At 39.3% G+C, this 22,598-nt stretch overlaps 1 protein-coding gene and 1 pseudogene across 2 annotated transcripts in view; one reads left to right on the top strand and one right to left on the bottom strand.

Moving 5' to 3' along the window:
* The first annotated feature begins 782 nt into the window (after positions 1–782).
* Positions 783–22,598, top strand: part of DLGAP5 (DLG associated protein 5) — a 39,056-nt gene continuing 17,240 nt past the window's right edge. For both annotated transcript variants that reach the window (XM_029239808.1, XM_029239809.1), the window contains exons 1-12: positions 783–907; positions 3,531–3,769; positions 6,118–6,311; positions 9,849–9,911; positions 11,361–11,445; positions 11,519–11,638; positions 13,086–13,156; positions 15,006–15,280; positions 16,033–16,157; positions 16,549–16,678; positions 19,174–19,259; positions 20,027–20,187. In XM_029239808.1, coding sequence (XP_029095641.1) covers positions 3,532–3,769; positions 6,118–6,311; positions 9,849–9,911; positions 11,361–11,445; positions 11,519–11,638; positions 13,086–13,156; positions 15,006–15,280; positions 16,033–16,157; positions 16,549–16,678; positions 19,174–19,259; positions 20,027–20,187 — 1,548 coding nt within the window. In that variant the 5' untranslated portion in view covers positions 783–907; position 3,531. The remainder of the gene's footprint in view (positions 908–3,530; positions 3,770–6,117; positions 6,312–9,848; positions 9,912–11,360; positions 11,446–11,518; positions 11,639–13,085; positions 13,157–15,005; positions 15,281–16,032; positions 16,158–16,548; positions 16,679–19,173; positions 19,260–20,026; positions 20,188–22,598) is intronic.
* Positions 3,122–3,382, bottom strand: LOC114905228 (annotated as a pseudogene).

The following is a 22,598-nucleotide window of genomic DNA, read 5'->3' as shown; positions in this document are numbered from 1 at the left end:
TAGGGATGGATCTCGAAAACATTACACTGGGAGAAAGAAAGCAGACAAGAGTACCTACCACTCCTATTTTTAAGGTGATAGAAATCAGAAGAGTGATTGTCTAAGCTGTGGGAGATTTGGAAGGGGGCTTGAGAGAACCGGGTGATGGAAATGCTCTATATCCTGATTGGGTGGTGGTTACACAGCTGTTTACATTTAGCAAAACTCATCAAATCATATACGAAAAAAACTATGCTTTTCACTGTATTTGATAATTTTACCTCTATTTAAAAAGAAAAAAAAAAAGGACGGGAAGAAAAAAAAGACTGGTAACGCTGAAAGGTAACAGTAAAAGATGTAAGAAGAAATTTGATGTGGTAATAAGCCCTTTCTTTAAAACGTTAAGTGAAGAAAATATTCCAATAAGCTCTGCTGGATTTATGTAATCACATAAGGACTCAGACTCTGAGTCCCCTCTCCTCCGTCCGAGTTCCTCGGTCTTTTCTCGGATACCCGCGAGGCCCCGCGAACTCCAGGACGGTTTCAGGCGTAGCGCGCTGTCGACCGCCGGCCATTGTAGCTCTCCGCCAGCCCCAGTACTCCCACCGCTCCCCGCCTCATCAATATCGCATCGCGGACCCGCCCATTGATTCAGCTCACAGCCACCCTTTGAACGGTCCGTTCACCTTTCAATCAATTCAAACATAGCAAGGAGCTAACCAATCGCAAGCCTCGGCGAAGGGAAGAGGCGGGTACCTTTACAGGAAGTGTTGCTTAAAATACCTCCAATCAGAAGTTCGGTGCAGGAAGTTTGAATTTTGCCGAGTCTTGTAGGCGTTCCTTCTTCGGAGGCGGCGGTGGTCTTCCAGGCCCAGAGGGTTCCTTTACTTTTAGTTTGGTTGAGGTTTCACGCTAGAAGCTGCCTCAGGTAGGTGGATGCTGGGGAGCTGGGGGAGGGCGCTGGTCCGCTTCCTTCTAGAAGGTCTAGAAGTGTCGGAGGACCGGCGGCTGCGAGCTGGACGCCGCTCAGGGGAGGCTCCTCTTAGGACCGTGTTACCTGTCCTTCCCGAAGCTGATGACGCAGTCCTTCGGAAGAGTAAATATTTGTTGCCATGATCCGTGTAGCAGCATCATTTCACCACCGGGGCGTTGTTGGCTTTGGGCCCCAACATTATTCCAGTGGCTCTTTCCAGGTTCTATGACAACTAAAAACGCCTGGGTTGACAACCTTGGCAAGCAAAACTAAGGCATTCTAGACTTTCAAGCTGGAAGAAACTCCAGTCAGCCAAAGAAGAGAACTTAGATGTGTGTGAAGAGCCAGGCTGCCTGGCTTAAGATTCCAGCTCCACTACCTTTTAGCTGTGCAAATGTGGGCAATTAATTTACCTCATTTGTATAACGGCAGTTTTACTAAATACCTTTTAGGGTTTAGGTGATAATTAAATATGCCTTCGGTGTTAGTTCTCTCTCTCTCTCTCTATTTGCCGTGTATAGTTCTATGCTGTGTTTTTAAAATACCTAGTACGTAATTTTAATTTTCTTTAATATTTGCGGGAAGTGGCAAATCAAATAGTAGAGGAGAGTTCTTGATTAAAAAAGCACAGTCCTTTGTCACTTCCCCTGGACCCTTAAAGGAGAATGTTATTAGCATCCAGGTCAGATGAATTCTCATGTTTTTATACTCTGTTGATTGCTTAAAATAATACAACATTTTAATTTGTTGCATTTCTTGTGAAGTTTTTTTATCTGCATTTTTCTAGTGGACTCCTTGTTGTTGAAGGTATAGTGTGCTTGTATCTTTTTTTAAATAGACATTTATTGGAGTATAATTGCTTCACAATACTGTGTTAGTTTCTGTTGCACAGCAAAGCAAATCAGTCATATGCATACATATATGCCCATATCCCCTTTCTCTTGAGCCTCCCTCCCACCCTCCCTATCCCACCTCTCTAGGTGGTCACAAAGCACCGAGCCGATCTCCCTGTGCTATGCTGCTGCTTCCCACTAGCTATCTATTTTACATCTGGTAGTGTATATATGTCGATGCTACTCTCACTTCGCCCCAGCTTCCCCCTCCCACCCCATGTCTTCAAGTCCATTCTCTATGTCTACCTCTTTATTCCTGCCCTAACTTTCTAATGGCAGACCTCCATCCTTTTTTTTTTTTTCCTCCTTCTCTTTTAAGCTGGCAAGACTTTTCCCTGGAGAATCAATCCTCTTTCTCCAATTTGGCTTGGTTGTTCTCCATACCAGCTGTATAGGAGATGCCTTTAGACTTTCCACATTCCTTTATTCTTTTCCTCAGTTGGATCCGCGATTTCTTGGAACCCATGACATTGTCTTTCTTGGACTCCCAAGGATTTTTCTAAGAAAAGAGCATATGCCAAGTAAACTGTATGATTTCTTACATGGCCGAAAAGAATTTTATTTTGCCCTCACCAGGGCAAACTGATATGATTATCCTTCTGCATCACCATGGTATTTCTGAAAACCCTTCTTGGGCTTCCCTGGTGGCGCAGTGGTTGGGAGTCCGCCTGCTGATGCAGGGGACGTGGGTTCGTGCCCGGGTCCGGGAAGATCCCGCATGCCGCGGAGCGGCTGGGCCCGTGAGCCATGGCGGCTGGGCCTGCGTGTCTGGAGCCTGTGCTCCGCAGCGGGAGAGGCCACAGCAGTGAGAGGCCCGCGTACCGCAAAAAAAAAAAAACCTTCTTTTTCTCAATCTCGTATATCTAACTGCCTATTTATCATTCCTACCTACCTAATAGGCATCTTGTGTGTTTTGTTTGTTTTGTTTTGTGCCTTGAGAAAAAATGCCAGCCTGCCTGCATTCATCACCAGGGGAAAGTTAAGGAAACTATTCTGTATACTATATCTCTATTTTCACCTTTACTTCCTACTCTATTTTGCAGTGCTCTCTATGGTAAGCCTAGACCCTCTTATTTATATTCTGGACTTTAGCTTCCTGGGCTTCACTTCATCTGTCAAGCAAGTTCCTGTTCAGAACCTCAAAATAGGTTGTAGTGTTTTATCTCTTGATAACCTCCTTCCCACTCTTCAGTCACATATTTATTCCATTTTGTAGTTTTTATTATGTAAATTAACCCATTTATTATAGGCTAGCAATGTTTCAAATGGTGGCCTTCTACTGGTCCTTCAGTTCCTTCAGTCTTCTGGTGACTTTACTGTGATGGCAGAAGTGGTGTTGTAGGTCCAGGCACCATCAACCACCGTTTTCATGCAGGAAATGCCAAATGCCCACAGCTTGTCTCTTCGTCTTGGTTTTGCTACAGGAGCAAGTGTGCTAGGAGTGCTGGCTGATTTCAGTTTTCTTCACCATTTTCCTGAGGGAGGCAACATGGGTCCCGTATTTACCCACGATTCTGACCTTGGTGCGTTTAGCCATGTTGCCACAACCTAGATCTGAGCCCAGAGAGCTGTATTTTAATTTTTTTTTTTTCAGAAGACTCTGGGGTGGGAGGTGAACTGGAATCCTAACTTTTTAAATAATCAAATGAAATTTCATGTAAGTTGGTCTTTCTTTTTCCTGATAGGATGGCTTCATCACATTTTGCCAGTCGACACAGAAAGCAATTAAGTACCGACATGATTAGAACTAAAATTGCTCATAGGAAATCACTGTCTCAGAAAGAAAACAGACATAAGGAATATGAACGAAATAGACACTTTGGTTTGAAAGATGTCAACGTTCCAACCTTGGAAGGTAGAATTCTTCTTGAATTAGATGAGATATCTCATGAGCTTGTTCCAGAAAAGGCCGATGTCAAGCCAAGTAAGTAAAAGTCTATTGTAATTTCAAGTGTTTGAAGAGTGAATAAAAGTTGGTTTAATACCTGAGGTTAAAAACAACCCTGACCAGAAGAATGGAGTTTTGAAATGCCATTCTAAATAAATAACTTGGTGTTTTCTACAACTAAATACTGTCTATTTCAAGTAAAGGCTGTGTTAGGAATTCCCAGATGGTCCAGTAGTTAGGACTCCCCACTTCCACTGCCAGGGGCCCGGGTTTGATCCTTGGTGGGGGAACTAAGATCCTGCAGGCTGCCTGGCGTGCCCCCCTCCCCCACAAATAAAAGCACTCAAGTAAAGGCTGTGGACGTCCTAGCTAGGCTAAAGCCATTCACCTATGGAGTATTATAACACTTTTTACCTATATGGCCTTACAGGAATCCTAAAGTTCTTACTTCTGGAGCTTGGATAAGATAAATATTGACACGATAAATTGATAAGGGACATAGAAATAGAACTGATTGAAGTATCCATGAAGTAAGGGTACTTTGCCAATGGGAACACTTCTTAGAGGGAAGAGCAAAGGATTCATCCCTGTAGTTTGCCCAAAAGGATTTGGGGTAATTAGTAGGGAAAGAACCAACCAGAAAAGAGAATGATCTCAGCAAGAGATAAAAATAATAAAAATGGATGTCTTAGAAGGCAAGGGATGCTATAGAAAAGAAGGAAGAGAACTGGGAAATAACATGCATTTAATCGGAAGGACTTATTGGACTCCTATTTAGTTGTGTTTATATAGCAGGCACTAGGAGCTAGATTGCAGTGAAATAAAGCAAGGATAAATTGTGAAGAAATGGCAGAAAGATGAAGTCTTAAAAGTTTTATAGAGAAGGAAATGAGATGTCAAGTTGTTTTACGTGTTCGCTACTTCAGTTTTATCATTTTTCCAGAACCAGTGTAATGTGTGACATGTACAAGACACTCAACATATTCAGCTTAATTGCTTCTGTAAAAGGGGAGGTTGGGCTAAACTATTTCTTCCAGATTTGTCATTTTTGTGATTCTAAAGGAAAGTGAGAGAAAGGAAGTGGATTAAAGTGTCGTAGGGTACTTTTTTGTTTTTGAGATGAAGTGATCAGTTTATGTTTGAAGGTCAAAGGAAGTGGGTTGGTGGTTGAGGGGGATAGAGTAAAGAATAACATCTCTTAGGAGTTCAGAGAAAATGAACACTGGGTCGTAGGATTATATAGGATGGCCTTTGAAGGAAGAACTAGACATTTTCTGTCTGAGAAGAGGTGACATTACCTTCTGAGTTGTCTCCTTGCCTCTACTCATACCCTCTCAAATGCTTCTTTCCTCGACCAAAATCTTTCAAACAAAATTTAACCTTGTCAATATGCTATTAGAATATCTTTTATTCTTCATTTGCGAAGGCCTGGAGGTGGGAGTGGGTCTGGTATGTTCCAGAGAAAGCAAGTAGGTAAGCATGGCTAGAGAAGGCAAACAGCTTAGCTCCCATAGAGCCCTGAGGGCCATCATTATAAGGACATTGTCTTTTTGTTTTGGCTGCGCCGGGTCTTAGTTGCGGCACGCAGGCTTCTTAGTTGTGGCACATGGGCTTCTCTAGTTGTGGTGCCTGGGCCCAGTAGTTGTGGTGCACAGGCTTAGTTGTGGTGCACAGGCTTAGTTGTGGTATGTGGATCTTAGTTCCCCAACCAGGGATTGAACCCGGGCCCCCTGCATTGGGAGTCTTAACCACTGGACCACCAGAGAAGTCCCTGTTTTGATTATTGTAAAGGATCTGCTTCTAAGGTGACTCATTCACATTACCAGCAAGATGATGCTGGCTTTTGGCAGGAGGCCTTAGTTCTTTGTCATGTGGACATCTCCATGGGGCCGCTTGAGTTCCTTAAGGTTCCACGTGGCCACTGGCTTCCCCCCAAAGCAAGGGATCCAAGAGAGAGCAGGACAAAAGCTGCGATGTCTTTAATGACCTAGTTGTGGGAGTCGTTCTCTATCATTTCCACAGTACTTTCTTGGTTACACAGGTCAGCCCTATTCAGTATGGGAGGGGATGACACAAGGCATGTCTACCAGGAGGTGAGAATCGCTGGAGGTCAGCTTGGAGGCTGACTATCATAGAAGCTAGTTAATTTAAACGTGAAGTAATACATGCCTAGTACATAGTAAACAGTTATATATTTGAACAAATGAAGGTGAAAGAAATAGGAATTTTAAAATGGGGTGGAAATAACTTGAAGTGCTAAGGAATTAACAAGAAGTTACTAAAAGCATTCCTTAGCAACAGTTGAAGTTAGAAGTTGTTTGCCTAACTTTTTATCTGAAATGTTTTATATATTGTATTTTTCTTTTTTTCTTTTTCCTACTTAGAGTCAGTGAAAACTATTCTAGGTGATCAACGAAAACAAATGCTCCAAAAATACAAAGAAGAAAAGCAGCTTCAAAAATTGAAAGAGCAGAGAGAGAAAGCTAAACGAGGAGTATTTAAAGTGGGTCTTTATAGACCTGATATTCCTTGTTTTCTTTTCTCAAACCAGAGTACTATGAAAGCTGAGCCAAAAAAGGTAAGTTTAGTATCCTAACTTGATATATATCCTTTTAACTGGAATTTTCTTTAGAAGATTAGATGACTAAAATAACCATTTCCCCTGAGTCCCTTTATTCATTTAATTAGCTGGTAGGAGGTGAGAATGACATAACAGTAACTCACAAGATGAAAACAGGGTCTCTTGATGTAGCTATATTTAGGTTGAGATTGGATAAAACTAGGACAGCTGGTAGAGCCAGGCTGAAGAGTGAATGCTATACCAAAGTATTTGGCATTTATCCTCTAGGATATGGAGAGTCAAGGGAGGTTTATAAACGAGGTTGTACCATTATCAAAGTAATACTCAGGGAAGCTTAGGCTGGACTTGAGGATTATAGTCTAGAAAGGGAAGCATTTATAGATAGGAAGACCAGTTGTGAGTCTATATTGTGAATATTCTTTATAGAATAGGTGAGATAAGATAAGTGGACTGAGACATTTGTTTAAAAAGAAGAAATAGGGGCTTCCCTGGAGGTGCAGTGGTTGAGAGTCCGCCTGCCGATGCAGGGAACGCGGGTTCGTGCCCTGGTCTGGGAGGATCCCACATGCTGTGGAGCGGCTGGGCCCGTGAGCCATGGCCGCTGAGCCTGCGCGTCCGGAGCCGTGCTCTGCAGCAGGAGAGACCACAGCAGTGAGAGGCCTGCGTACCGCAAAAAAACAAAAGAAAAAACCAAAAAAAGAAATAGGTTTAAGACATCACTTTACTGGAGATATAATTGACATATTAGTTTCAGGTGTACACCATAATGATTCATTATTTGTATACATTACAAGGTGATCACCACAGTTGAAGTCTAGTTACCATCCATCACCACACATAGTTACAAAACTTTTTTTCTTGTGATGAGAACATTTCAGATATACTCTCTTAGCAACTTTCAAAGATACAATACAGTATTATTAACTGTAGTCACCATACTGTATATTACATTCCCGGGACTTACTTATTTTAAACCTGGAAGTTTGTACTTTTTGACCACCTTCACCCATTTCACCTACCCTGCACCTCACTCAAGTGATGGACACCTGAGTTGTTTACAAGTCTTGGCTATTGTAAATAATGCTGCAACGTACATGGGGATACATATATATTTTTGAGTTAGTGTTTTCATTTCCTTTGGATAAATACTCAGAATTGGAAATGCTGGATCATATGGTAGTTCTAATTTTAATTTTTTGAGGATCTTCCATACTGTGTTTCATAGTGGCTGCACCAATTGACATTCCTACCAACAGTGCTCAGGGGTTCCTGTTTCTCCATATCCTCACCAACACTTATTATTTCTTATCTTTTTGATAATAGCCATTCTAACAGGTGCCATGTAAGACATCTTAAGAGATAAATTTGATAGGACTGGTGACCAAGTAGATGTGAGGGGTGGAGGAAGTTGAAAAGTTAGAGATGATGATTCTGAAGATAATAGTTTGATCAATAATACAAATTTTGCTGCTGCTAGAAGAGATGAGGAAGGCAAGAAAAGCTTAAGTGGGTGAATATTAATACCCTTTTTAAGAAAAGATCCTATTTGGGCCATCTAGACATCAGGCAGTTGGGAATAAAAATTTGGAAATCAGGATGGGGATCCATGCTAAGATGTGGATTTTGGATATGATATTGGGAGTATGAATGGACACTTAAGCTGTAGGACTAAATGAGACCATTCCAATTAGGGTATATAAAATTATGAAAGAGTGAGGTCTAGAGAACACCTTTAGGTGGGCAGTGATAGGCTGAAAAGGACTGGTCAGAGTGGCAGCAGAGCTAAAATGGAGGATAGAAGCTAAAGGAGGGGTGATCTAAAGAGAATGGTTAGTGAATCAGGAAGGATGAAGTTTGAACAGATCAGTTGGATTTGTAAACTTGCTAGTCACTGGTGATTTGCTATTTATTTATTTATTTTATTATTATTTATTTATTTATTTTTGGCTGCGTTGGGTCTTCGTTGCTCTGTGCAGGCTTTCTCTAGTTGCAGCAATCCGGGGCTACTCTTCATTGTGGTGTGCAGGCTTCTCACTGAGGTGGCTTCTCTTTGCGGAGCACGGGCTCTTGGCATGCGGGCTTCAGTAGTTGTGGCATGCAGGCTCAGTTGTTGTGGCTCGCGGGCCCTAGAGCACAGGCTCAGTTGTTGTGTCGCACAGGCTTAGTTGCTCCGCGGCATGTGGGATCTTCCCGGACCAGGGCTCGAACCCGTGTCCCCTGCATTGGCAGGCGGATTCTTAACCACTGCGCCACCAGGGAAATCCCTGATTTGCTATTTAAAGATATGTATAAAAGATCTCATTGACTGTATACTCATTCCTGATTTAAATAAGAACTGAATAATATAAAGGCCGAAGATATTGCTTGTTTTTCTAGGCTTCATGAATCTCAATGATTCATTTGACAGATCTTTGATTTATTTACTCCGTATGATCTTAGGACACTGTAGAAGAGACCAAAATTAATAAACTGTAGTTCATGGTGGAAAGATACAGATAAATATGTTCTTTATATTAGAGGAAGGATAGATTGTTTATATTCGGAGGAACATCAAAGAAGACCTCTTGGAAGGGATTAGATTTAAGCTGTCTTTTTAGGAATATGTAGATACCAATCATTGGTCTACACTGTAAACAACTATTTTAAAATATCTTAAAAATATACGTAGGAGGAACAAGAGACACATCGTTGTGGGTTTTTTGTTTTAATTTTGGCTGCGTTGGGTTTTCGTTGCTGCATGTGGGCTTCTCTAGATGTGGCGCACGGGCGTAGTTGCGCCGTAGCGTGTGGGATCTTAGTTCCCCAACCAAGGATCAAACCCATGTCCCCTGCATTGGAAGGTGGATTCTTAACCACTGGACCACTGGGGAAGTCCCTGATTACGTTTCTTAAGAAATTTTACAGAGTTGATAAATACCTTATAATTTTTTAATTGGTCTTTCTCATGCTAAATTTTTTTCACATTTTGTGATTAGGTCTCCATTTTCTTACTGACAATGGACAGGTGTATAATCATGAGATTTGAAGGCAAATTGTCAAAGCTAAGGAAGTAAGCTGTACAGTGTCTTTTCATGAACAGAAAACAAAAGATCCTAACACTCTAGTTTGTTCATCTACCCCCTTTTAAATATGTCTAGCTAATCACATTAATGAGGATCCTAATACTTGGAAAATATGCTTTGAAATTTCTTCTCTCTCCTCATTGAGAAATATGGGTAAGTTTTGAAGTTATTAACTTAAACATAATTTAAATCAAGTCCAGGGGTTAGGACTCAGTGCTTTCACTGCCAGAGGCCTGGGTTCAATCCCTGGTTGGGGAACTAAGACCCGCAAGCTGCACGGCACGGCCAAAAAAATTTAAATTTAAATTAAAAAAAAAATTAATTTAAGTTAGCAAGTATCTTTTTGCCATAAATTATTAAAGATAAAATTTAAATTTAAAATGGAAACTTTATTTCATAATGAAACATGGAAGTAAATTTTGCCAGTTTATTTATTTATTTTTTTAACTTTATCTTCTTTTGACTGTTTTAGGCTGTTCCATCTTCTGTACGGATTACAAGGTCAAAGGCCAAAGACCAAATGGAGCTGACAAAGGTAAAGTTGATAGTTAGTAGGTCATTGTTACTAAAATGACAAATTGTACTTTTTTTCCTCAGAGTAAGTACATTTATTTTTAATCTAATACCATCTTCAAGCATAGTGATTATTTTACTAGAGTCAATAGTACTACCAAAATCACTGTTTTGGTATGGTGGCAGAACAGATTTGGCTAGATGCTAAGGAAATAGTCACTTAAAATATTCTTTGCCCAGACATCCCTTATGAGATCTATACTAAACTCTGTGCCACACTCTTTTTCCTTTGTTTGTTTACCGGGCTTCTATTATGCATCCCATGTCACCATGAAGTGCAGGTAGGAATATAAAGCATACAGGGTGAGTGTTATAAACTTATGGGTCTTCAAAACACGGTTATGGATAAACTTATTAGGAGGATTACTAAAATAAAATCAAGTGGGCAAAGAGGGAAATAGTATGCCTCTTTGTCAGGTGAGGAAGCTAAGTTTCATGTATTCAATGAATTTGAGTCACTACCATGTTCCTTTAGGCTCTAGAATATAACTGAGCAAAACAAACAAAATTCCCTGTTTTCAAGGAGCTTACATGAGAGATAGCACTAAAAAAGTGTGTCAGATGGTCAAAAGTATTAAGTATTATGGGGGAGATTAAAAAAAAAGAAGAAGAAGGGAGATGGGGAGTTTTGAAGTAGGTGTAGGGTGGAATTTTGATCAGGCCTCACTGAGATGGTGGCATTTTATTTTATTTTTGATAAATTTATTTATTTATTTATTTATTTTTGACTGTGTTGGGTCTTCATTGCTGTGCGCAGGCTTTTCTCTAGTTGCTGCGAGCAGGGGCTACTGTTTGTTGCGGTGCGCAGGCTTCTTATTGTGGTGGCTTCTCTTGTTGCGGAGCACGGGCTCTAGGCATGCGGGCTTCAGTAGTTGCAGTGTGTGGGCTCAGTAGTTGTGGTGCACAGGCTTAGTTGCTCCGTGGCATGTGGGATCTTCCCAGACCAAGGCTCAAACCTGGGTCCCCTGCATTGGCAGGCAGATTCTTAACCACTGCGCCACCAGGGAAGTTTCCAGATGGTGGCATTTTAAATGAAGTCTTTAAGGAAGTAGAAGAGTGAACTGTGGGAAAGAGCTTTCTTCCAGGAGAAGAATTTTCTGGACAAAATTCAAAGGTCTTGAATTGAAAACATGCCTGGTATGTTTAAGGAGTCTCAGAAGATATAGTCAGTTATTTTTTTAATAGCTTAGCTTGTTAGCATTTTCTAAATTCTAGGTTTCTGAAAAAGCTTGTAAGGAAATGTATATAATGGAAAACTTGTTTCTTCATCTCATTTTATTTGGGGTAGTGGGTTTTTTGCTGAGTCATTTACAATATCAGGTTTCAGATGAGGGGTCAATTTACACATTAAAAATGTGGTGGTTTGGTTCATTATGCAATTAAATCACATAGTACCTAATATTTTGAATAGATTGATAATGGGAGTGATGTTCGAGCAATCCGACCTGGTCAAAGACAGGCTTCTGAAAAGAAAGTGTTGGACAAAGAGAAAAAAGGTAAGTTCTGATGTTGCCACAACAATAATTTAAAATTACCACAAACATTTGATTTTATTATTTGTTCCCACAGCTATACAGCCTGTAATGCCGCCAGTGAGAATGACTCGATCGGCTACTCAGGCAGCAAAGCAGATTGCCAGAACAGTCCCGCCTACTACAGCAAGAAAGCCAGTGACAAGGGCTACTAATGGTAAGAACATTTCTTGATCAGTGACTGAGCTAGGATGTTTTGGTACTTGAAGTTCTTTGTGTTCAATTTTTTTAAATTAATTAATTAATTAATTTTTGGCTGCATTGGGTCTTCGTTGCTGCGCGCAGGCTTTGTCTAGTTGCAGCCAGCGGGGGCTACTCTTCATTGCAGTGCACAGTCTTCTCATCGCATTGGCTTCTCTTGTTGCGGAGCATGGACTCTAGGTGCACTGGCTTCAGTAGTTGTGACACGTGGGCTCAGTAGTTGTGGCTCTTGGGCTCTAGAGCACAGGCTCAGTAGTTGTGGCACACGGGCTTAGTTGCTCCGCAGCATGTGGGATCTTCCCGGGTCGAACCCTTGTCCCCTGCATTGGCAGGTGGATTCTTAACTACTGCACCACCAGGCAAGGCCCTGTGTTCAGTTTTTAAAATCATCATGTACTTCTTTGAGTAGGAGAGGAGGAAATGGAGATTCTAATTCCCGAAGATAGGTTTTGTGCCCCGATATCCCGTTAGCACACGGTGGGTGCTCAAATGTTGAAGTACTGAATTGGTGTAAGCAGTGCTTCAAAGTGAAAAATTAATGGCCCCAGTAAGTTACAGTCCATCCATTTGGTGGAATACAATGTAACCATTTAAGAACAATGTATGAGGGTTTCCCTGGTGGCGCAGTGGTTGAGAATCCGCTTGCTAATGCAGGGGACACGGGTTCGAGCCCTGGTCTGGGAAGATCCCACATGCCGCGGAACAACTAAGCCCGTGAGCCACAGCTACTGAGCCTGCGCGTCTGGAGCCAGTGCTCCGCAACAAGAGAGGGCGCGACAGTGAGAGGCCCGTGCACCGCGATGAAGAGTGGCCCCTGCTGGCCGCAACTAGAGAAAGCCCTCGCACAGAAACGAAGACCCAACGCAGCCAAAAATTAAATAAATAAATAAATTAAAAAAAAAAAAAAAAGAACAATGTATGAAAGAACACTTAATGACATGGCTAATCGTATTAAGTGGGCAAAGAAAATCAGCTCAAACTCTGAACAGTATGATTGAAATTCTAAAATATGTATGTGAATGTGAACATAGAAAAAAACTGGGAAAACGTACTCCGAAGTGTCAATAGTGATTACCACTGAGTAGTGTAAGCTTGGGTAAAATTTTTGATTGTTGTTGTTTTTGTGCTTTTTAAAATTTTTTCTAATTTTCTATAATAATTACATATTTGATATTCAGAGGCAAAAGGTAAAATACCTTAACACTTTTGTTTTGAAAACAGATGGCCTAAACTTGGCAGGAAATTTCATCTATTTTTTTCCTATTTTATAATGTGACTTTTAATCATAAAATTCTTTGACATACATTCCTATTGCCTGTTTTCCTTTCCCAAATTACCTAGTACTTTTAATGCAGCATTTTTTATCTAGTCTAAATGGATGGCTTATTTCACTTTTATTTTAGATAATGAAACAGAAACAGAGGCACCAAATCAAGGAAGACCTGCCAAAAAGCTAGAAACAAAACCTGACAAGGTAGAGTATAAACATCTGTTTATTTCTAGGTACTTTGAAAATCTCACTGCTACTTTCATAAAATTGAAATTAAGCATATAGCACTGCTTCAAGAAGATAACTTACACATGTGTTAAAATCTCTTGAACCATAAAGAAGCATCAGGAGGATTTACTGTTGTTTTTCAGGTGTCTTATCCTCAGAGTTTTATAGGTGGAGAAAGCATAATTTGATTAACAGGAAATAGAGAAAAGTGATAAAAACACAGCTGACCGAAACCTTCATGTGGGAACTAGCTAAGAGATAGGATGGAGTAGGGTGAAATGCATTGACTTTGGATTCAGTTAGGCCTGAGTTTGAATATTGTCTCTGCTTCCAATTAGCTATGTAACCTTGGACAACTTAGGAATTTGTTTTCCCATCTCCAACCCGTAATACCTACATGGAGTAGTTTTAAGAATTAAATAACCTAACATTTCTGATAGCGTCTACCATAGTACATGGTAGAGTCTTCAAAAAAGAGCCACAATTTTGAGGCCCCAATGCCTTGTTTTATAATCCATGCTACACAGTTCCTTAACCTTAAAAAAAGTTAGGGACTTCCCTGGTGGCGCAGTGGTTAAGAATCCGCCTGCCACTGCAGGGGACACGGATTCGAGCCCTGGTCCGGGAAGATCCCACATGCTGTGGAGCAACTAAGCCCGTGCACCACAACTACTGAGCCTGAGCTCTAGAGCCCGTGAGCCACAACTACTGAGCCTGCATGCCACAACTACTGAAACCCATGTGCCTAGAGCCCATGCTTCACAATAAGAGAAGCCACTGCAATGAGAAGCCCATGCACTGCAAGGAAGAGTAGTCCCCGCTCACTGCAACTAGAGAAAGACTGTGTGCAGCAATGAACACCCAACGCAGCCAAAAATAAATAAATAAATTTATTTTAAAAGAAAAAAAGTTATGCCAAAGTATAAGAAATGTGGCTAGATTCTTAACTAAAAATTAAAAATCAGAAATGTAAAAACCTCTAAAAATTATGTTTATATGGGTGGGTAAAATCGGTGAAGGTGGTCAAAAGTTACAAACTTCCAGTTACAAAGTGAGTCCTGGGGATTCACTATAAAACATAGTGACTATGGTTAATAATACTGTGTTGTATATTTGAAAGTTGCAAAGAGGGTAGGTCATTAAAGTTCTCATCACAAGAAAAAAAAATTGTAACTTTGTGTAGTGACAGTTGTTCATTAGACTCATCGTCTAGATCATTTTGCAGTATATGCAAATATCAAATCATTATGTTGCACACCTGATACTAATATAATGTTATATGTCAGTTATATCTCAGTTTTAAAAAAACCAAATAATTAAATTGACAGAGAAAATAAGCTTCACATTTTATATGGTTAATCTCACTGTGTCGTCACACTGAAAAATATTTTTCTCATGATAAATTTATTTATAATCAAGGTGATTTTAAAAGAGGATTTGGTCCTTGACAATAGTAGTCATCCAATAAACATTGGATTTCTGATTCTCAACCATTGTAATTATCAACATAATTTAAATAAAAAGGTAGATATTTGTTAGGTGGGTAATTTTTCCACCTTAGTTTTCATATATTTAATTTTAATACTTAAAACCTATTATTTAGTCCTTTTAATGAGGATTGGTTCTGTCTCTCTCTGGATCATGACAGTGGTTTAGTTAGCTGGCTACTGATTCCATATTTACATTTAATTGTATTTATTTTTTTCTCTTAAATTATGCACAAAGGACACATATCTCAGCTTTCATATTTTCAGGCCTGTAAAAATTGGTTTGAATATATCCCCAGAAGAGAAATTCTTACTCCATTCTGTTTCCTCCCATCTAGGCCATTTCTTTTAAAGTTGATAGTGAAGAAAGTACTTTGGATTCACAAACCAGTACAACAATTGGAATGGATCCAGATGGTGTCTTATCAAAAATGGAAAATTTATCTAAGACAAATAGTGCAAAAATGAAGGGGAAGAATTCCTTTGCACCTAAAGATTTTATGTTTCAGCCACTAGATGGTCTGAAGACCTATCAAGTAACACCTATGACTCCCAGAAGTGCCAGTGCTTTCTTGACACCCAGTTATACCTGGACCCCTTTAAACACAGAAGTGTAAGAATTTAATGTTAATAATGAATTCCTTGCTAAGATGGTTAACAAACGCCTTTCTTAGATTTGTCCTGTGCTTTTTAAAAGTTAATATTTAGTTAGTAAATTATATTAATTATAAATCATGAAAATTTGGTCTTTTAAAAAAATTCTTCAGAAGGCTACAGTAATGTATTTGACAGTTTTGGTATTTCCTATACATTGTTTTTATCATTATTTTCATGGTACACTTTGTGTTTTTTTGCTTTTTATAAGTGTCTTTATTATAATACTTAGAAATAAATGTTTAGAAGGAAGAAATTTCTATAGTACTGTAGTTCAGACATGGTTTGGGGTTTTTTTTGTTTGATTTTTTGCCGAGTATTTAGAAAAACTACTTCTAAAGCCAAAGATAATTAACTTGCAAAGTGGGGGGGAAATCAGTTGGAATCATTAAGAGAAACAGCAAGGTTGTTTTGCAAAGACTGCAAATTTGCGGCAAATTTACTAGAAACTGCTCAGCAGCATCCAAGACTATGAGTGCTTATGTTCCGTGAAGAGTTCTTCACAGTCTTTGGATCTCATTATAATTAGTAAAGATGGACATTCCGCTATAGGTGTTTAAATTTTTCCCCTCCAGAAAGACACATTAAAAAAAAATAGAAACATATTTCTATTAAATCCCAGGTTTTTAAAAAGTAACATCATTTTGAAATCCTTCAGTTAGATATAGGAGGCTCATGTTTCATAAAGTATTTTTTTGCTATTGTTTTTAGTGATAAGACTGTAGCAACAAAAGAAATCTTGGCACAAAAATGTAAAACTTTCTCTGCCAAGACAGTACATCAAGATTCAAGTAAACTACAATGTCCTTTGGGTTCTCTAACAGTTTGGAATAAAGGTATTGTATTTTAATTAATTTTTACTTGCTTTTCTGGATTGTGATTTATCAGACATTTGTTTAGAGCCCTTTTCAACATATAGTTCAGGGATGTGATCTCAGGGTCAGGAGAGATGGGAAAACATGGGGAAAGATGTCTGGAGAGAGAAAGAGTTGGAATAAGGAATACAGACTGAGAAGATGGGGGGAAATAAATGTAAATTTGAGGAGATGAATATAAGGAGACACTTTAGAGGATATGTGGTGAATGAAATCATTGCGTCAGAAATAAAATTTTAAAATTCAACATTGAAAAAAATTAAAGGATTTAAAAAAAATTTGTCTTGTGGGGGATGTCATTTTATGAGTTGCTGCTTTGAAATTTATATGTAATATTTTCTTTAATCTATAGAACATGTTTTAAATAAAAATGAAACTACTAATAAAAATTCAGATGGCCTTTCAATAAAAGAAGAAGTCCCATCACTTGAAGTAAATCAAGATCAGATATCTCAGCCACAACATGATGTGCCATATTTCAGGTTTGTCCATTTGTTCCTAGTGTAAGAATTTTGTATCAATGTCTAGACATTTAAAACCAAAATTATACTATTTTTAACCTGAATATAATAGATGAGTTGGGGGAAATTGAATTTTGGTGATTTTCATTTATCTTTTAAATTTTAATGATTTTTTTTCAGTAACTAGTACATTCATGTGGTTCCTAATTCAAAAGGTAGAAAAAGGTACAAGTGAGAAGTCTTTTTCCCAACTCTGCCTCCCAGGGGATAGTTTGAACCTTCCACAGAGGCAAATGTTACTCATTTCTTGTGAATATTTCCAGAGGTAGATAATGCATATGTAAACTAACATAAACATATATATATATATATATATTTTTTAATATTGTTTCATTTAATGTTAAATGTAGTAGACATTCCATTTTAGTACTTAAAGAGCTTTCTCATGTTGTTTTGTGTGTGTGTCTGTGTGTGTGTGTGTTCTTTAATGGCCACATAGTATCCAATAATATGGATATACCATAATTTACTTAATAGGTCCCTGTTGGTGGTTATTTACATTGGGTTCAGTCTCTTACTATTACAATCAAGGCTGCCAACAACAAACTTGTATATGTTTCAATTTTCTCATGTACAAGTATATAAGGACCTCAATTTACATTCCCCCCAGCAAGGTATGGGAGTTCCTATTTTCTCATACCTTTTTTTTTTCCTCCACAAAGAACTAAATTAAAGTTTATTTTATAAAAGAAGGATAATGGGAGATGGTAGGAGGCTCTTTGGCCCACCAAATTATGAGATAGGATTATGTTTCTCTAACTGAATTGAAAATTAACATCCTGTTTGGGGAACTTCAACATGTCACCTAAATGCCTTGGAAGCATATCAGAGGCCTGCATTTCGAGAAGGGCCTTAACATTCCACATCACACAGAAAATGATTACATTCTGTTATCTTTGAGTGAATATAGCAAGAAAATTCCCATACCTTTTCCAATACAATGTTAACAATTTTTGAGCTTTACCAATCAAACAGATTAAAAAATATTAGCTTTCTCTAGTTTATTTTATTTATTTATTTATTTATTTATTTATTTAGGCTGCGCTGTGTGGTATATGAGATCTTATTTCTCTGATCGGGGATCGAACCTGTGCCCCCTGCAGTGAACGCTTGGAGTCCTAACCACTGGACCGCCAGGGAATTCCCCTTACTCTAGTTCTAATATCCATTCTTTCTATTATGAATGAGTATCTTTTTATATTTTGGGGAACCACTTCAATTGTTTTTAGAGCATAATGTTTTAGAATTATAAGGTCTTTCAGAGATTAGCTAATCCACTGTGTTGTTCAACTGAGACATTGAGATGATAAACAATTTATCCAACTAAATAATGTCAGATCCAAGCCAGGTCTCTTTCTCATTAATTAAGCTGTTCTCTGTTGCCACTGGATATAGGCAGCTAAATTATTCTTCTAAGAAAAACTATCCTCAGTTTTCCTGCTTGGATGTTTTTGTAAAGAAACAGTTTAAATTTTTAAGCCAGGGTTTCTTATTTTTTTATAAATTTATTTTATTTTATTTTTTAAATTTATTTTTGGCTGCGTTGGGTCTTCGTTGCTGTGCGCGGGCTTTCTCTAGCTGTGGCGAGCGGGGGCTACTCTTCGTTGCGGTGCATGGGCTCCTCATTGCGGTAGCTTCTCCTGTTGCGGAGCACAGGCTCTAGGTGTGTGGGCTTCAGTAGTTGTGGCTCGCAGGCTCAGTAGTTGTGGCTCACGGGCTCTAGAGCGCAGGCTCAGTAGTTCTGGGGCATGGGCTTAGTTGCTCTGTGGCATGTGGGATCTTCCCGGACCAGGGCTCGAACCCGTGTGCCCTGCATTGGCAGGCAGATTCTTAACCACTGTGCCACCAGGGAAGCCCGAGCCTGGGTTTCTTAACCTTGGCACTACTGACATTTTAGACTGGATAATTCTTGTTGTGGGGTCTGTCCCCTGCATTGCAGGATGTTTTGTAGCATCCCTGGCCAGTAGCACTCCTCCAGTTCGTGACAATCAAAAATGCTTCTAGATATTGCCAAATACTCCCAGGTGGGAAAAATTGACCCAGTTGAGAACCACTGCCTTTGGACAAGCAAAGCCTAATAGAATCTGTAAGGCCCTATCACTGTAATTTGAGACTTACAGTAATTTGAGACTTAACAGTTTTTAGCTTCATCTTACACTTGGCAATTGAATTCGCCTTAGTTTCATGGAAAATAAACAGAACTAAGGAATGTCTGATTCTTTCTGCTTAGCCACTGAAAAATAAGAACAGAAAAGACTAGAAATATTAGCTTGAAAAATGGGCTCTTGGCATTAACCATCCACTTAAGTTTTAGGTGTGGAAGGATGGACATACATAGAATATCAAATTGTATTTATGGATTTTAACATATCACATTTCATAAAATAATTAAGCATCAGCTCTGGGAAGTTAATGTTGTATAATTGTCATAGTGCTAATGTATGTCATCATTTTAGAAATATTCTCCAGTCAGAAACTGAGAAGTTAACTTCACACTGCCTTGAGTGGGACAGAAAGCTTGAATTGGACATTCCAGATGACGGTGAGGGCACATTTTATATGTTTTTATGTCTTACCTTTATTTTTTTTAATATGGTTACATTTATTTGAAACACAAAAATCCAGTGTTGTCCAACTTTATAATTTCATTGTTATTCGAAATAGCAAGAATTTTTCATATCTCACATATGTTCACTAATATCTCTGTGCTAAAATGGTACCTGACTTAAAAGATATAAGTAGTTAGAATATTGACTATGATTCCTGAGAGTTAGACATTTGCCTATTTTATTATTAGGTTTTTTTACTGTGACTTTATGAATGACAGCTATAGCTGGTATTGCTTAATTATACAAAAGTATTTTCTGAACAAAAATTACCTAAATCAATATGAAATCAAATCAAAATCAATCGAGTTTTCTGAAAAGTTCCAACCTTACCTATTCAGGAAAGCTATTTAGAAAAAAGTCATTTGTGTACTGCCACATCAGTCCTTAGATACTGATGTGCAGTGAGTTGTTTGACGTTGAATTCTTATAAAATACAAGGAGAGGTAGAATGCTCTTTACTGTGTAGCAATATGTATGAGAATGTATATTGATACTTTTTAGCAGGAATTGAAGCAGATAGTAAATGCTCAATATTTGTATAACAAAGTTTTGTAGTAGATATTTTTTGTTTTGCTTTAAAGTAAGAATTTGATTCTGTAACTGTAGGATATTTGGAATGAGGTCGTCTTATCAGCTGGTTGGCTTGCAGTAAAGGTCCTGTCTTGTCCTTTAACTTTTAAAAACCTCATATTTCTTTTAGCTAAAGATCTTATTCGCACAGCAGTTGGTCAAACAAGACTCCTTATGAAAGAAAGGTTCAAACAGTTTGCAGGACTGGTGGACAATTGTGAATATAAACGAGGTGAAAAGGAAACTACCTGTACAGATCTGGATGGATTTTGGGATATGCTTAGTTTTCAGGTATGTGGTCAAGTATTTTGAATATGTTAACTTTGAGTCTGTTTTTTTTGTTTTTTTGAAAATGAGGTAACAGTAGTATAAAAGGGTTAGTATTAGCTACTTATGTGCCTGTAATATTATTTATGTATTTCTTTATTTATTTGTGGCTGCATTGGGTCTTCGTTGCTGAGCGTGGGCTTTCTCTAGTTGTGGCGAGCGGGGGCTTCTCTTGTTGTGGAGCATGGGCTCTAGGTGTGCGGGCTTCAGTAGTTGTGGCACGCGGGCTTCAGTAGTTGTGGCACGTGGGCTTCAGTAGTTGTGGCTCACGGGCTTCAGAAGTTGTTTCTCGTGGGCTCTAGAGCACAGGCTCAGTAGTTGTGGCGCACAGGCTTAGTTGCTCCACGGCATGTGGTATCTTCCCGGACCAGGGCTCAAACCCGTGTCCCCTGCATGGGAAGGCGGATTCTTAACCACTGCTCCAACAGGGAAGTCCCTGTGCCTGTAATATTAAATGAGATATTAGCACCTTTATAAACTGTAATGTGCTGTCTAAGTTTTTATTTTATTTTGTTTATTTGACTATGTCGGGTCTTAGTTGCAGCACATGGGATCTCTGTTGTGGCATGCGGGGTCTTTTAGTTGCGGCATTCGTGAATCTTTTAGTTGTGACATGCGGGATCTTTAGTTGCAGCACGTGAACTCTTAGTTGCGGCATGTGGGATCTAGTTTCCTGACCAGGGATCGAACCCAGGCCCCCTGCATTGGGAGTGCAGAGTCTTAGCCACTGGACCACCAGGGAAGTCCCAAGTGCTGTCTAAATTTGATGACTGATTTCTTCTCCTCCCCTATATTGTCAGTATGATTTCTATTTGGGTTGGAAACTGAGATTATATTCAACTGTTGAATAATCTGTAATGATTCTACATGTGAGAAGATGAGTAAATCTAGTCTTTAGTAGTTCAGTTCATCCAGCAGTTACTGAGTTCCTACCGTGTGCCAAACATTGTACTAGGAGTTGATAAAATAAGGCACATTCTCAGCCCCAAAGGAGTTTGTAGTTTGATTAGTGAGTTAGACAAAATATATAATTCCAATCTAATGTAAAAAAGTGCTATGAGAGAGGGAATCACTAGGAAGATCAGTAAAGGCATGGGAGGAGATGATACTTTGTAGCTTTTTGACCATATTTTAGAAATAAGCATATAAATTACTATTTCAGGAACCTATAGTCAACAACTATTAGACATTTCAAGAAAGCCTCAAACCTGAAAGAAAGAAGCCAAAGCCAAAATAAGAAGAAAGGTATTTGGATGGAGGAAGTGGACCAATCTAGGAAGTATAGTATCCAAATAATAGGTATTCCAGAAAAGGAGTACTGAAAAAATAGAAAATCATCAATGAAATGGTTTAAAAATTTTCCCCAGTACTGCAGGACATGAGTTCCAGATTGAAGGAGCCCACTGAGTGCCTAGCACTGTGAATCAAGTGTAGACCCACACCAACGTACGCCATTAAGTATAACTGTACAGCTCTTGGGATGAAGAGAAAACTGTAGAAGCTTCCAGAGAGAAAACAAGTTTCATACAAAGGGTCAAGGATCACAGTAGCCTTGGATTTCTCAACTGCAACATTTAAAGCTGGGAGAACAATGTCCTCAAACTTCTGAGGGAAATAACTTCCAACCTGGAGTTCTGTAGCCAACCAATCAAGTGTGAGGGTGGAAGGGCATTTTCCAAGCACACACAGTCTCAGATTTTACCTCCCAAGCACTCTTTCTTAGCAAGCTAAGTGAGAAAGTACCTCACAAAAATGAGGGAGTAAGCCAAGAATGGAGGAGGAGGTGGGTTGGATCCCCAGCAAGGGGCCAAGAGAATTGAGGCCGAGGGGAGACAAGAATGTGTGAAGCATGCTTAGGAAGCAGCACTTCCTGATCAACACAAGGGGACCAGGGGCTCTACCAGACCTGTCTCTGGAAAGCTGAACTGAGTAAAATACCTGATTTGTTTTTTATTAAGAGGAGATTTAATGCATTCTTTTTTTTTCTTTTCTATTTTTAAAATTTATTTATTTATTTTTGACTGCGTTGGGTCTTTGTTGCTACGCATGGGCTTTCTCTAGTTGTGGCGAGCAGGGGCTACTCTGTTGCAGTGCGTGGGCTTCTCACTGCGGTGGCTTCTCTTGTTGCGGAGCACGGGCTCTAGGCGCATGGGCTTCAGTAGTTGTGGCACGTGGGTTCAGTAGTTGTGGCTCTAGGACTCTAGAGCACAGGCTCAGTAGCTGTGGCGCACGGGCTTAGCTGCTCCGCGGCATGTGGGATCTTCCCGGACCAGGGATCGAACCCGTGTCCCCTGCATTGGCAGGCCGATTCTTAACCACTGCGCCACCAGGGAAGTCCTTAAGAGGAAATTTATACTTACTGTGCAGAGTTTAGA

Source organism: Monodon monoceros, unplaced genomic scaffold, assembly GCF_005190385.1.
Source record: "Monodon monoceros isolate NGI ecotype Baffin Bay Population unplaced genomic scaffold, NGI_Narwhal_1 Super_Scaffold_21, whole genome shotgun sequence".
Classification (NCBI taxonomy): domain Eukaryota; kingdom Metazoa; phylum Chordata; class Mammalia; order Artiodactyla; family Monodontidae; genus Monodon; species Monodon monoceros.
Note: the sequence above shows the minus strand (reverse complement) of the source record. Positions and strands in the feature narration are given on the sequence as shown.